At 48.9% G+C, this 15,415-nt stretch overlaps 3 protein-coding genes across 3 annotated transcripts; 2 read left to right on the top strand and 1 right to left on the bottom strand.

The window, feature by feature from the left end:
• Positions 1 to 1,570: 1,570 nt before the first annotated feature.
• Positions 1,571 to 5,356, bottom strand: PG994_010769 (uncharacterized protein; the record flags this gene model as incomplete). Its single annotated transcript, XM_066862178.1, has 4 exons — positions 1,571 to 2,744; positions 2,801 to 4,801; positions 4,857 to 4,863; positions 5,014 to 5,356. The coding sequence occupies 4 exons, from the start codon at positions 5,354 to 5,356 to the stop codon at positions 1,571 to 1,573; spliced, it is 3,525 nt and encodes a 1,174-aa protein (XP_066711288.1).
• Positions 5,357 to 8,653: 3,297 nt separating this feature from the next.
• On the top strand, positions 8,654 to 9,511 carry PG994_010768 (uncharacterized protein; the record flags this gene model as incomplete). Its single annotated transcript, XM_066862177.1, has 4 exons — positions 8,654 to 8,703; positions 8,830 to 8,902; positions 8,974 to 8,993; positions 9,106 to 9,511. 4 exons carry the CDS (start codon positions 8,654 to 8,656, stop codon positions 9,509 to 9,511), a joined length of 549 nt encoding a protein of 182 aa, XP_066711287.1.
• A 3,629-nt stretch (positions 9,512 to 13,140) lies between these two features.
• Positions 13,141 to 13,686, top strand: PG994_010767 (uncharacterized protein; the record flags this gene model as incomplete). The annotated part of the gene is made up of 2 exons (XM_066862176.1): positions 13,141 to 13,307; positions 13,392 to 13,686. The coding sequence occupies 2 exons, from the start codon at positions 13,141 to 13,143 to the stop codon at positions 13,684 to 13,686; spliced, it is 462 nt and encodes a 153-aa protein (XP_066711286.1).
• Between the last annotated feature and the right edge of the window lie 1,729 nt (positions 13,687 to 15,415).

The following is a 15,415-nucleotide window of genomic DNA, read 5'->3' as shown; positions in this document are numbered from 1 at the left end:
TCTTCTCACTCCCGTCGAGGGGTAAATAAAACAAAACTCTTAAAAATCACCAGCCCAGCCTCAGCGGCAGTCAGGGTAGGGCGTCTTTAGGGTATAAAAAATAACACATAAAGGAGAGTCAGCAATGTAGAATTGCCATGAGGAGGGATGGGTCACGATAGTCTCTCTTTTGCAAAAGACTGTGAGCGACTGAAGAGAGAAAACAGAACCCGAGGAGAGAGAGAGCGTGACAATCAATCTGCTGTACCACCGACAATCAAGCCGAATCCTGAGGGCGGTCGCAATTAGCTGGAGCGGAGCGAGCGACAAGGTTGCTGCTTTGATCTGCCTGGTGCCTGGTCTGTCCCTTGCCAAGCTCCGACTGCTTCCCCTAGCTTTGCGTGAAAACCCGCCAAGGCCCCAAGACCTCCAAGAGCCGTCTGGGGGCGCTCAAGTGACCATCGTCATTAGTGGCAGCCGGGAGGGCAAGAGGGGGGCCTCTTCTTCATGCCGACTGCGATTCCTGCGCCAGGCATATTCCGTAGGCTGTAAATAAAGCTGCAAGTAAGCCTTAAAGGCTGCTGAAACCGAATAGTCTCAGACCAGAGTGGCTGTGCAGGCAGTCCAAGACGCCTCGGCGCCTGAACCAATTGATTGAGGAATTCGCAGCCTAGTCAGGTTCATCCAAACTACATACATATTTGTGTTGTGCGCTGCACTGCTACCAGCTACGACGTCGCGTTGGTGTTGTATTGGCAGTACTAGGTATTGGGGGCTATTTGATATCAATATCAACTGTCCATCCCGCTCAAACCGTTATGAGTATGACCCACCCGCCGCTTGTGGCTACTTTGGCTCGCTTGCCTGCTTTTGCTCTCGTCCTCCGAGCTGCTAGCCTAGACAGAACCTGAAGCGGTCTAGCCACAAGCATCCTGTCCCATATCGGGGAAGTATTGCGCTATCCCTACTCCGTATGCATTTCATTATTGCGATCTGATGCTGCCCAGGTGGATCTTTACTCTCATCTTTGCCCGACCGGGACGGATCACCTTCGGGATTTACAGTGTTGGACTTGGACATTTGGCTACGCTGGGACATCAATTGTCCCGCAGATACGGGTCATACATAAGGTATGTACACATAATCTATGTACTTTAGAAAGAATATCAAATGTCTCCTGCATATAGTATTAGGTATCCTTGATTTGCGCAATCTTAACCTCTTTAGATCCCGCTTCCTACTTGGTATATATTTCTTACTTCAGACTCTGGCTATTCTATTCAGGGGTTCAATCAATCTTACACGATAGCAGTGATTACGTAACCCGCCCCCGCAAACGAGGAACGACTCTGCAGGCTAGGCAGGACTCGATGTTGGATAATACATACTGTACTAGTATGGATCGTTAAAGTATCTCAGAGACTTTGTAAGCGATTACCACAACAATTACTTCTAGCCTTGGTAGATCCGTTGCTTTAAATCTACAAGGTTGGACTATGTAGAATTCTATCGTAATATAAAACCAAAATTAAATGACCCTTCTCTTTTCAACGCCTATCCATGCTGCTCCGATAAGACATACAGTTTCCGATTATGCTGCAACGAGCGCGGGCTGCTGGCTGTCGGCTTTCCTGCCCGATGCGAGACCATCCCATTTCGTTTGAATCAGAGGGCCGCGTCGTGTCGCGTCTTTGGGATCCACGCGGTACTTGAGCTTCACACCCATGGCGGCAAGTTCGACGTCAAGATACTTCAAAGCGCCAGGCACCGCCACTAGGGTCGTGTCTTCGCCGCCTACCCACTGGTTGCCCTGGCCGTCTTCCCAGATCTCCCCCGTAATCTTGGCCAGTTCCCCGTCTTTCATATGATCCAGCCGAACGGCACAGTTTCGGCAGCGTACTGTGCTGACCGTCTTCTTCTTCGTCAAAAACGGTGACACCGTCGGCTGCACCGAGAGGAAGGAGCCGCACTTCCGGCAGATCCACGACCGTGAATAATCCGAACAGTTCATCAAACGGTCCTGGAGAAGGAAGGCGGTGCCGTGTGCGAGCAAGGCATCGCGCTCCATCTCTCCCACACGAATACCACCACCGCGCTTTCTTCCCTTGATCGGCTGGCCGGTCGTGGATACGACAGGACCAGTCGTTCGGACTTGATACTTGTCGTTAACCATGTGTCGCAAGCGTTGGTAGTAGACGACACCAATATAAATGTCTGCAGCCAGCTCCTCGCCCGTAATGCCAGAATACATTGGCTCGTTGCCATGGTAGTTGTACCCAGCCATTTTCAACTGATGACCAAAGTAGTCGCCAGCGGTATTTTCCTCATCAAACCGGAATGGTGTGGACTCCTGCGCCAAGCCGTGAAGACAACCAGCTTTACCAGCTAGGGACTCCACGAACATACCAATTGTCATACGGGAGGGGAAAGCATGAGGGTTGATGATGATATCCGGCTGAATGCCCGATTCCGAAAACGGCATATCAACAGCTGGCCATTTCTGAGAGGCCACACCTTTCTGCCCGTGACGTGAGGAGAACTTGTCGCCAATAACGGGAGATCGAGGGATGCGGAATTTAATGGAGATGGTCTGCGCAGGTTCATTGCCTGTGTCGCTGCCAAGCAGGCGGACCTCTTCGATGAAGCCGACTTCCGAATCCTTGTACTTCTCGAAATGTGTTTGGCCGTCTCTGTTCACCAAGTTTCCACTGTAATCTGCCGTAACAGTGTGCCAGGCACAAATGACATCGCCCTCCTGCACCATTCTTCCAACGTGTGGTAGACCATCATTGTCCAGCATGGTCTGAGCAGAACCTTTTACAGGACCCCAGGGGCGAATCCAAAGAGCTTCTGTACGCCCTTGGTATTCTTCGATCTACTCTCCTCCTTCAAAGTTATCTTCTTCACCTTATAGATAGTACCGTGGCCAAAGCCGCGTTCGTGGGCCGATTTGTTGATAATCATAGCGTCGTCCATGTCGTATCCAGTATAGGAGATAACGGCAACCACCGCATTGAAGCCGTTGGGGAAATTGTCGAAACCATAGGCATTGTGTAAGGGCGAACGGACGACTGGCGTTTGTCCGGTTTGAATGCGATACATCTTGTTGTCGGTTCGGTAGCGTAACGCTGTGGCAGGAGTTCCCATGGTTTGTTTACCCATTTGACACTGGTACATGTTTCTGGGCGATTGGTTAAAGTCAGAAAAAGGTGTCATATTGGCCAGGATGGACAACATGTTGGTCGGATCGAATTCGACATGGGTTGATTCGCCGGAGACGACTTCCGGTTCCGTACAAGCAATAGACATGTAAGGCTGTTCAAGTGGCCCGACGAAATCTTCCTTCTCTAACGGTAAATACTTCACAGGCCTGGTCATCCTGGCCGGCTCTGAGGACATGTAAATGCCAGGATAGGAGCCACCGTTGGAGGCAGGAACGTAGCCAATCTCGAGGTGCAGCGGAACTCCATGAGAACCCTCCACTTTCCAATATCGGAAAGTGTCTGCAATCCTTCGCGATTCAGCAGGCTTACACCACCCAAGAATTCGTCCATTAAGCATGACAGGAACACTCTCATCGGTAGCAGCTGAAGAGGTACTAACTACTCCAAGCTCTGCAGCAAGCGCTGGAATAGCCGAAGCATCGACCGCTTTCGTCATGATCTTGCATTTGTGAGCTAGATGGTTCAGAAGACCACATGGAGAACCATCAGGGGTATGCACAGGGCAAAGGAAACCCCAAGATTCGGGGAGCAGTTTGCGGACAGTGGTCGTCTTCAGCTGGGCGAAGAAGCTGCCACGATGCACCATGCGGAAGTGACTGATGAAACGCAAAAAGTTCAGCTTCTCGGCCACGACCGTGAAACCAGAAACTTGCTGCAAGTCCAAGCCAGACTGAGAGTTGAGATTACCAGTAGACAAGAAGTACTGCAGCATCTCACCAAGATTCTCGGTGGTCTTTTGGAATATTTTCATGGGAAAGTCCTTGCCGAACTCCTGCGATGTGAAGGTTCTCGCCGGGTTCCTCCTAAAGTAGTCCCGTAGCGAGGTTCGCACACCAGTTGATAGGAGCTCATCGAGGCGTTCCTTGATGATCATACCGTACAAAAAGCCACCCAGCAGGATCTCCTGGTTTTGTGCAGCATCAGGGTTGTCCACGGCGCATTCGCCAGCTACAAGGGCATACAGTTTTCGGATAGAGAGAAGAAGCAGGCGGAATTTGTCGGAGTCTTGCTTCTCGGTGACGTTGACGTTGCCCAAATGTACCAGCACAATCTTCCGTAGGAACTCAGTTCCTGCCTCGTAGTTGGATAAAGTCTCCGACACACCAAGAACGGGTCGGAATTTTTCTCCAAGGTAGGCTCTGGTCTGCTCTTTGGTATACAACCCATATGTTTTGTAGGTTCGCAGCAAAAGTTCGACTCTGTCTGTAAGGAAGGTGTTCTTGATGCCTTTGGAGTCCGGCGAGCCAACCAGCCCCTCAAAGATTTCGCGATCGTTTGTCTCAACAAGAGCCTTGAGGATCATCAAAACCGGGACAAGGTACTCGGACTTGCGCCAAGAAAACCTGAACGTGACATTGCCATCGTTCAGGTAATGAAGGTTGTTGGTCTGAGAGGTCTCATCGGGGCGCACAGATCTGATAATGATGCCGTAAGAGGTATAACTGGGGCCGCGGTTCTGGAAGCTGGGGCGTTCAATGGCCAGGGGAAAGTTCCTTCGGTTCACAAGAAGAAGTCGAATAATCTTCTCGATACCATTGACGATGAAGTATCCTCCCAGCTCTTCGGATTCCTCCTTTCGTGCAACAAGCTGCGCAGGACTGTTGTTTCTAAGGTGGCAGAATTTGGACTAATTGAAAGCGCATTAGTACTGACTGCATCGCTGTCATTACACAATCCTGCCGTGTGATCTTACCTTAACCATCAAAGGCATCTGCCCAGTTCTCGCGTAAACTCCCTTGCTTCGCCATCGTTGATTCTGTACTCGAATGTGGCGGCAAGTTTCTCTTGTAGGTAACGTGCCGCTCCCTACATTCTGCTGGGAAAATTTCGCGATTCTTGGCGAACTTGTTGGAGGGTGGCACCTGTGACTTCTGCACGTGTACGCCCATGTACTTGATCGAGAGTCGATTCCTTGAAGCCAAGGGCGATCTATCATCACCATCCAGGAACGTTCTCGTGTCGATATCGGCAAGGCCATTGTCGAGAAGTCCGCCTTCCTCGAAGATAGCGTCAAAAGACTCGATATGGGGATCGACGGCAATCTGAAGTAGAGGGTAGGCAGAGCGATCCGTCGGAGGGTCTGTAAAGAGCTTTTGGCGACGCAGGGTGTTGTATTCGTGATCCCAGCTTGTGCTGGTCGGCGCGGGCGCCATGTTGATGTTTGGTTGGCGAACTGCGCCGATATGATTCAAGCAGGCAGCTCAAGCATGCATCCGAACACAATGCAGTATGAAGAAAGGCCAATAGGACTTTCAATTGCAGGCTTACGGTGTCGAAGTCGGAACTTGGTATCTGGGGTCTTTGGCAATCCGGACTACAACTTCCTAGGACCATCCGCAAAATAAAATAAAAAGTTTCCTGCGATAAGCAGATGTAAATGCTCTTATCTTAACCCCGATGCGGCCGGGAAGTGCCCCGCAATGTAGTAGCTTTTTATTACTTTACAAGAACATAAAAGTCTACGACCCCCATAGCCTACATGCCTAGTGGCAGTAGCAGTAGTTTGTACGCAGTTGCAGTTACGATATAGTAAGAGAAAGGGCATTATTTAGTATGGAAGTTAAGATTAGGTACAGTGCACTTGATGATATCTATCATGTTGGCTATTATATGACGTAATCGCGGCACCAGTATAAATAGTATCAATAGGGAAATTCTATGAAGTCGCTTGATAAAAATATGCAGCGCTACTTTCCACCGCCGACCTCAATGCACTGGCCTAGAGTGTACATGTAGCTAGATATCCATCGTCCCGTCGATATCTGAAGTTCGTGTTTAGACAGGAGGGTAGTCGCTACGAGCCAACGAGTATGGCATCCCGAAATGCACAAGTAAAGACGGCGGGTAGCTCTCAGGAATTTGCAGGACACAGCATCCGGAAGTTTAACGGAGCTAACCAATGTGCTGACAATGAGCTTAGGGGGGCTAGGCAGCGAGGTTTAACATAGATACCTACATACATGTACGTAGTCAAGATTCAGAGAGTTGAATCAAGATATTTCCCAGGGAATCTACGAATCAATGCTCCTCTGCTGCCTATCGTTGACCTCATGTCGATTCCATATCGCGGTGTTGGGGTAAACTCACCTGACTTCAATGGCTGTTATCAATCTCTCCCCACCATCTTACGAATGGTGTCCTTGATCTGAGCCTCCTTGGTGGTATCTCGGCAAAGCAGGCAACATGCGCGACCGGCATAGGCTGTGGAAGTGTCCATGGGCGTCATTGGCTGCAATCTCACGCGATGCGTGCCGGTGTGCCTGTACGTCGTAGCTTGAGGGCCTCGCACGGATGAGTGGTTTATAAAACTCCTAGAGTGTGGTCTGCTGGCCAAGTACTGGCCCCAGTGGGAACAAATGCATGGAACTCGGTTGTTGCAGTGATGCCTGACCTCTGGCCCGTCTCCCCCGTGGGTGCGGCTCTCTCTGGATGGCGTTTGGAAAGGTGAATGATGCCTGGGATCCGTAAGCCCCAGGGGTCGCTCCGGCCTTTGCCAAACCCTTTGCTCTCACCGTGGCCGTGTTTAAAAGATGCTAGCATGCTTGATCATCTCTCGCTCATTCTGCCTTACCTCAGTTGCAAGCAACATTGAGATCTCAAGAAACGAGCGGACGCCAACCTATCAATCCGGAGCTGCCTGGGTCTCGATACTACCCCCGGCAGTGTGTGACTTCTCGGCTGTACAGTACCACTGGCGTCGACTGCGCAGGCCGCCCGCTAGGTATCTGGTGCCGGCTCCCCGGACGGACAAACATCTTGTGTTCTCTTGCACGACTGGGTACCTGTCACCTTCGTCTGTTCTCCTTGTGCGACCAAATCTCACAGTCAAGCCTACCGCCAGCCAGGCCAGAGCAGATTTCCAAAGCGCGAGGCAGTTTACATTCCATGGATGGCAAGGTTATTGGCGTATGTAAGTGGGGAAAAAATTGTTACACCCTGAGAGGCCTCTTCGATGCGGAGAATCCTTGCCAGCAGCCGAAGCAACCCCCAAAACGGGTTTCCGAAGCTGCAGAGCAAGCAAGTCGGAGACCAACTAGGTAAGGAAAGAAAAAAGAGACTTGATCGCCGTGTCCCTGCGTGCAAGCACAGAACTGCCACATTCCTTGTGGCCTCGAGATGGGTACAATCAATAAAGTGAGCATTAATCTGGTCGACATGTCCAATTCCTTTATAATCGGAGGTGTACTGTACTCTGCCGAACGGTCGTTTTACCCGCTGCTCTTGCCGCAAGGGACTTGGATGAAACATCATACCGCGGTTCCTTTGACCAAACATTCAACCATCTTTACAGGGTTTCCCTTGTACAAGTGCCCCCAACTAATTAGTCGCAAGCTACAATACTGTACCGGTATACAACGAACCATAAGGCTATCTATTGCAGCCACCGCCGCCGCCGCCGCCGGCCACTGACCACCACAAGGGGGCCCCGGCATCACCGCTGTCTTGCAGAGATCCTTCGCTTACACCTCTTCTCAGAGCGAGCTCCAGAGGTGCTCCAGGCATGGTCCCAACCGCCCTTACATCAATGTCCTTTCTCGCGCTAGGTACTTAGATATTTGACCACACATACCTGGGTCTAATTGCCTGTCCTGCCACCTGCTGCTGGCCTCTACAGTACCTACATCACCACCTATCCATAAAGCTCAGCGGGGCCGCGGTGAAACCTTTCAACGAATGAGAGCCCCAGCCCGTCCCATCGCAGTACGTATTCCCACTGGCTTAGCCGCCGCTTTGCTTCATCAAGTGCCAGGCCGACTCCATCAGTTCCCGCTCGACCACTACTGCATCTGGGCTTCCCGAGCACGGCTCATCATACTGCTTGTGCGAAAACTGATGGTGGGGATTCCCAATACGACCCTCTTTCTTCCCGTGACTTGTGAGCTCTCTCCCAAGTCATCACGGCCTAGCAATTTCACTTTAACCCCCCGTCGTCCTAAGCGGACAGGTCTCAAGCTCGATCAGCGACCAGGTTACATAGGTTAGGTACTCAGTACTCTGTCACTGTCCCGTACCACCACAGCTTTCGGGCTAGGGTCGCTTTTGCGCGCGAACTGGTCTGTCCTGGGCCTGCTCACCACCCCTCATCGATACCTACCTGCTGAGCGGCCGCTGCGAAAGAGAATGTTCAATGTTGCATGCCTTCATTATTTATCGTCCGTCATACGAGACATTTGATTTCCTAATTTCCAACGCCATCACAGCAACCGAGCGCAGCTATTTAACATCTGTCTAGAGAACACCTCGTCTAGCATTTGCCAGCGTTTACCCACCGCGCGTTCCCTAGGATCCAGCCTAACGACACACACAGGCGCAAACCGATTTCTCGGGGACCTTGACCGAGAAACACCTTCATTGATACAAGCTCTTCATTTTTAAAATAATTACACTTCCTGCCTCTCGCCTGCATCACCAAGCACATCAGCGGGCTCATTTCACGTCACCTCTTCGCCATGGCGGGCTTATTCCGAAAAGTGTACGACTGGTTGCTCAGGACCTTCTGGTTAGTACTATGAATCTGCGTCGCGGGGTCACGTCACATGGCACAAAAGTCTTCACCGCCGCCTGCACCATCCTGACCTCTGCCATGTTGCCAAAGAAGATGACATATCTGACTGACTTCTCATAGGGCAACCGAGATGGACGTGACAATGATCGGACTGCAGAACGCCGGCAAAACATCCTTGTTGCGCGTCTTATCGGTGAGTTGAAATGATTCTGTTGGGCGATTTGAGCCGGGCCGCTGACCGTTGCCGACTGTTTTTCTTCGCAGGGTGGAGAGTTCACGATCGAGTAAGCCTGACCAAACGTTGTTTCTGGGGCGAAGACCTGTCGACGTCAACGCTTCCATGTGCTCGCGCAATGTGCTATCCTTCAGAATCGGCGCTAATGAACGGCTGTATAGCTCTATACCCACAGTGGGCTTCAATATGAAAAAGGTACAACGCGGCCATGTCACACTGAAATGCTGGGATCTTGGAGGCCAGCCGCGGTTTCGCCCGATGTGGGAACGGTATTGTCGTGGCGTAGACGCCATTGTGTTCATTGTCGATATCGCAGATCAGGCTCTCCTTCCTCAAGCAAAGGACGAACTGCACTCGCTGATGTCGCAGCCTAGCCTTCAGGGAATCCCTTTGCTCGTGCTCGGTAACAAGTCGGACTTGCCCAACAAGTTGAGTGTCGACGAGTTGATCGAGGCTTTGTCGTTGAAAGTCATAGGCAACCGTGAGGTGTCCTGTTACGGCATCAGTGCCAAAGAGGAAACTAACCTCGATGCTGTCATCCAATGGTTAATGAAGTTTGCGAGATGAACGCCCTCCAAGCACCCGCTGCGGCTTCATATTCCTCGCTTTCTGTTTGTGTCACTTTCATGATCGGCAGCACCCGGGAGATTTTCGGTAACGACCATGGCGCATGTAACGACGATTATGAGATTTGCGATATAAAGACGGTTCACCTCGGCGACGATTCATAATATATAAGTTCCCTCGCGAAGTGGAAGCTGGGAAACCCGCTGAAAGTCAGTGCAGCTTTCGGGAGACTCACGCTTTTGGCATTGATATTTCCTTTACCAACCCCGCCATATTGAGTTTGCCGTTGCTTTCGGCCAGGCATGGCGGTGCAGTAGTGGTGGTGCTATTCCCAGCGCCTGGGAGGGTTTTGGTTGGAAGACAACGGCTCGAAATCGACTTTTAGCAGATGGGTCGAATATATGAGCAAGTGTGTCTAGTTTTGTGGGTGTACGGCGGATACCATAGCAGACATGAAGCTTCGATGTATTTAGGCGCAAATGATAGGCGGCTCTCATTAATGACGATACGACTTATTTCGAGGCATGACTCCGATCGGGTTGACTTGTAGACTTGCCCGTGTGGAAGCCAGTCGGGTTGCCCACTTGGGGCCAAGAGACAGTATGATGGGAGAAGTCCAAGATTCCCCTGTTGATATCGGTAGAAACCAGTACCAGGAGGGGCCCAGTTAAGGTGCAGGTGGAGAAGGTCGCTTCACAAGAGTAGAGCTGTGTTGAGCTTCGACTTCAACCGCTCACGGCAGGAACTACAAAAAAAGGGAGGGAAGGGGGATCAAGAAGGTGTTTCTGCAGACGGTTAATGAGACCTTGGGAGCGACGACGGTTGTAGGAGTGGAATGGAAGAAGGGGGAGAAGGCAATGGTGCGAGGGAGTAGGATGTGAACGATACTTCAATGGCTACACACAGACCACTCGCAATGCGGTGATGCGTTGGCAAGCTCACCAGAGCGTTGCGTTGTTCGAAATGGCCTCGCCCGTCCATGATTGGCCCGTAGCCGGCCTCACGACGGCTCGCCTCTGTCAAATCATAGGCCGACTCTGCTGCGTTTCTGCTTTCTCTACTGCTACTACATATTTCTCCATGCGGGGGATGGGGCGTGTCCTTGTCCTTGTCCTTGCATGCTTTTCTGCTTCACCGTTACCGTTACTCGGCTCTTTTCTCTACTTGGTACACAGTCTGCCGCCCCCGGCAGACAGAGAGAGGAGAGGAAAGCAGCTATGGATGCCAACCGCCATTGTACATACCTCATACTTAGGCGAGAGGTGTCTACGGTGACTACTGCACATAGAGAATCCCGTTGTTGCCGCTCCCTTCACTGATCCAAGTACAGCCAATGGTAGAGTGCTCGGGAAATTTTGACGTGTCCGCGCATCGCTAGTGCCACACGCTCGTAGCGATAAGGCCGGCCCTGGCAAAATCGTTTCTTTCTCTTACTGTAGGTCGAACAATGTCAATGTTGGAAGGAAGAAGTAAGAAGTAAGGATGTATGTAAACAACGTGACCAGGTAGGCGATACCAACTACACTCATCAGCGCGCCCCCATCCTCCTCGGGGCTCGGGGTCGAAGGATGGAGACGGCCGTTGACGTGCTGCATTTCTCCACGATCTAGTCGTCCTTTGTCCTATATCTGTATACGGAGTACGGGATTCGGTCATTCAACTTGAGGACCCGCAGCCAGCAGGGCTGATGCTTCCTACTGACTCACGAACTATCCAACCCACCACAGCTCCGCAGGGCGGAGTCAGTGCCGTAGTATTGGGACCGTATTAGAGTTTCTACAGGTTAGTCAAGGAGAATTTCCATCGTATCCAGATGGTTAAGCATGGATATCCCATATCGAAGTTATACCGGCTCTGCGGGTTATTTGCAATCCGTTTCCGAAAACCAGTGGGTGATACTGGATGGATCAGGCAGGTTTCCAAACATCCAATAGCTGCTTACACCATCTGCACTCTACATGGACGACTCATACAACATATTGCAAACTATTTTGTATCCTGAACATGATCACAACCTACGTCACACACTGGAATGACATAAGAAACATGTATTTCAATTCAATTCCCCTTCAGGTTCGGTCAGGTCGGAAGTGCCCGGCATCGCAGCACGCTGCTTACGAGGACCAAAAACCTTGACAGAGGCTTGCGAAGTGGCGCTCATGGAGTCAGGACCGTTCTCGGAACAATGTAGGACTGCGCCGCAATTGACGGCTAGGTACTCTGGTTTTGTCAACCACGGAGAATCGCGAGATTGATTTATATCTTCAGACGCTAGTTGCCAATACGCCAAAAGAGACCATGTCTTCAAGCCGGTGCGCCTTGTTGACAAATCTATTGATGCATCTTAGTGAAAGAGTGAAAGAGTTCTGGTCACTTGCCGGTCATTAAGGGATGGCCATGATTCCAAATGGCTCTAATAGGCACTGCTAACTTCACTTACAGCTGCTACAGCCTTGAAAATGGATTCAGGTAGGTTGTATATTTTTGATTTGTTTCATAGATAAAATTAATTTAAAAAAAAATGAGGATATTAACGAGCTCCTTTATAAAGCTCGATATAAAATAAGGTAAAAATAAAAGGAAGGTTTTAATGCTATTAATAACTATAATGTGTATTAAAAAAAGTTATATTTAAGCGCTTAGTTATTAGTTAATATTAAGGTCTAGGTTATTATATTTTAGCTTATTTTAATTTAATATTAAAATATAAAACTTATTTTATAATTAATCGCTTTAATATTTAATTAATAATTATATAAGAATATAAAACTTTTAATATAATTAAAAAGTATAATTAAATAATAGTTTATTTTAATAATATATATAACTTTATTTATAAAATATCACTTTATAAATTTAATTAATAATTATATAAAGATATAAAACTTTTAATATAATTAAAAACCGTGATTAAATAATACTCTACTTTAATAATATAATATAAAATTAGTTTAATAAAGAGAATAATAATAAAAAATCGCTTCTCTTTATAAAAGTGTAGTTTAAAAATTAAAAAACTGAAAATTGATTTTTTTTATTAAAAAAAAAGGTTAAAATTAAAAACTTTTTTTATACTAAAAAATCTAATTAAAATAAAAATAAAAAGTTAATAAAAGGTTATTAAGTGGGTATGTGAGTAGTTAGGTTATTAGGGGGTTAGCTTTTTAAAAAAGTAGGAAATAAAAGAAAAAACGTAAAAAACTTCATTTAGTTGTGGTTTCATACACACTGAGCCATATATATTACGTTTCCGTCGGCGGATGCCAAGTCCCGCACAGCCCCCCCAATTGTTTCCTTGGTATTCGCCCGCCGCGCGCCATCTTGCCTGAACGGAGAGAGAATATGAGACAACGAAAAGGCTGGGCTTGTTATATTTTTATAATAAGTGCCGTAGGTCCTTCTCCAATACTCGTCCAACCTTTCTTCGGCTGAATTTCAATCCATCAAAATCCTAATTTGCCTGACGGTACAACATTTGAAGAGACCCGTCTTCTGTCTACCCGTGACGCGACGAACATACCATCTACGTCACTCATCAAAGCAACCCTGCATTTTTTCCATTAACTACATACTTCAACAACATACCTAAGTCTTTTTTCCATCAGCTTCAGAGAGAGCATACATCATCAATGGCGCCTTTCATCAACCAAGACAGCCTCCTCGGCAAAAGATACTACTGCTCGCCTGATGAAGCTGCGGCAGGATACTGCAGCCGATCAACATGGGGAGACTACGGGCGATGGATTTTCGCAGCAATAGTAGTGGTGGTCTTCTTCTTCATTTTCTTCATCCTGGCGTAAGTTTTTCTCTCTTCTGGGGCTTTCGCTCTCCAATGTTACAACCCATTTTCGACGGTTTCTCTAACGCGCGCTATCTACAGGTGCATCACTTCACGCCGCCGCCGCCGCCGCGGCATGCAGCCCATGTACGGGACTGGATGGATGGCAAGTAATGGTGCCGGCAACTACCAGAACAACCCGCAGGCCTATGCTCACCAGCCGCCCCCGGCTTACGGAGCCCCGAACCAGTCCTATCCCATGAACAACTACCAGCAGAACGGCTACTACAGCGGGCAGAATGAGGGCGTGCAGGCGCCTAAGAATGTGTATCCCCATGACAGCACCGCGAACAACGCCACGTATGCTCCTCCGGAAGGCCCGCCGCCCAACAAATAAGCGAGCTACGGGATACGGTGATGAAGAAGAATAATTGGTCGGAACCGCTTTCGTGCGAGCGATGAACATTGGTAATGCACGTATTGACGGAGACGAGAGAAATGGATACCCTATTAGGAACGCAATCTACATGAGTCGGGATCCTAAGCACGGCGCTCAGCCATCCCGCATAATAAAACACTTTAAGCTTACAGCGAGGCTCCTTCAATTTTGTGGTCACTTTCCTCATCCTTCTCTTAAAACTGTCACGAAACATTGTTGCGTCGGTCAGGAGGCCTCCCTCTTACACCAGCCAGCATAGCCACATTTAGTCCCTTCGCCAAGTCCGAAGCGGCATCACCCTTCCGCAATAATGATCCTGAGGCTTCCGTAGGAGAAACGACTGGATCGAATAAACGTGCACTCATTGTGGAATCAACGTGGGATAAATATGTATTGTTGATCTGCATTAAATACCAGCCTAGTATGCTACGGTTTCTTTTGTCAACTGTATCTTTGTGTCGGTCTCGTTATAATGGATTGCGTCGGGGTGGTCAATAAATATTTCGTAACCGATGTTAGATAGGATCCTGATTAATAAAAATTAGGTGACATATTCCACGCTGCTTATTAGGGACGCACAATGAGCATATATTTGTGTTTCACTTTTTACTGTATGTAGGTTGTATTGGCAGAGAAGTATTATGGGAAGACCAGGACAGAAGTCCCTTATCCGGACCACTATCAAGTTGACTTCTTTTGACAAAATCCTCAGGCTTTGTCTTGAATGTCTGTTAGTGTCTCTTTTCTCAGCCGTGCCATTTAAGGGTTCGATATCCAAGGATACGTACAGCCAACTGCTCGCCTCTGAGCTTCAATTAATAAACTACCAAGTACGTATGTAGCAACTAGAGTCGGTATATCGTGGCGGGCGATCTTGTCCATTTCCATGATGCAGTTCATGTGATAAAGAAAAGGTCCTCCCGCAATGTCAGAACCCGATCTTGCGAAGCTTTATACGCACTCTAGATGGAGTCTCGATATTTCAAGATCTTAGCCCTGCGGGTAACATACCTGCCACTCTAGAACGGGGTCGTTACTTTGACTTATGCTCGCTGAGAGTCTTATGATATGGCATCAGGTACCAGCGGGTGCAACGAATCGCGTTGTAGGGAAGCCAACCTTCTACTACCACTACGGCCGAGTCTTGAGTAGGGCAACATGTGTTCGAGTGCCTGTCTTAGGTCTTAGGGCTAGTCCAGCCATGTTGGAATACTGCTGGAGGGGATATTCCGTGTATGGTCCAATCGACCATGTGTTTGATTGCAGGTGAAACCGAGATGCAGCCAGCCGTTGGAGGCAGACCAATTTGGAAATATCCCCCCTAAAGTGAAGCATTGACCTCATACGTCGGGCAATGGGATGTATTCGATGGCGTCGTCTCGAACCACCGTACGGGTCTTTGGGGACAAAGAGGCGGCTGCGCGTCTCAATTGTTGATAGTAGCTGATGAAGAAGTCATGCTGAAGGCTTGTCTTGGGCAGGGAGAACTGCCACTGCTATGTACATCCATACATGTGTGTTGTGTGTTCTACCTGAGGCGTCTATGGTGTGTTCGTGAATCACACCACAGCAGCTACTCGAAGTAACTTGAAGGGAAGCAGCATTGGTCGTCTTCGCACCTTCCCCGAGTAAGAGATGACTGCAAAATTTGCAGCGGGTAAAGCAGGTAGGCAGGCACGTACTCAAA

This window comes from Apiospora phragmitis, assembly GCF_038363925.1.
Source record: "Apiospora phragmitis strain CBS 135458 chromosome Unknown utg000010l:1.0-9815664.0:1.0-9183399.0, whole genome shotgun sequence".
NCBI lineage: Eukaryota > Fungi > Ascomycota > Sordariomycetes > Amphisphaeriales > Apiosporaceae > Apiospora > Apiospora phragmitis.
The sequence above is the reverse complement of the archived record's forward strand: the minus strand, read 5'-3'. Positions and strand labels throughout refer to the sequence as shown.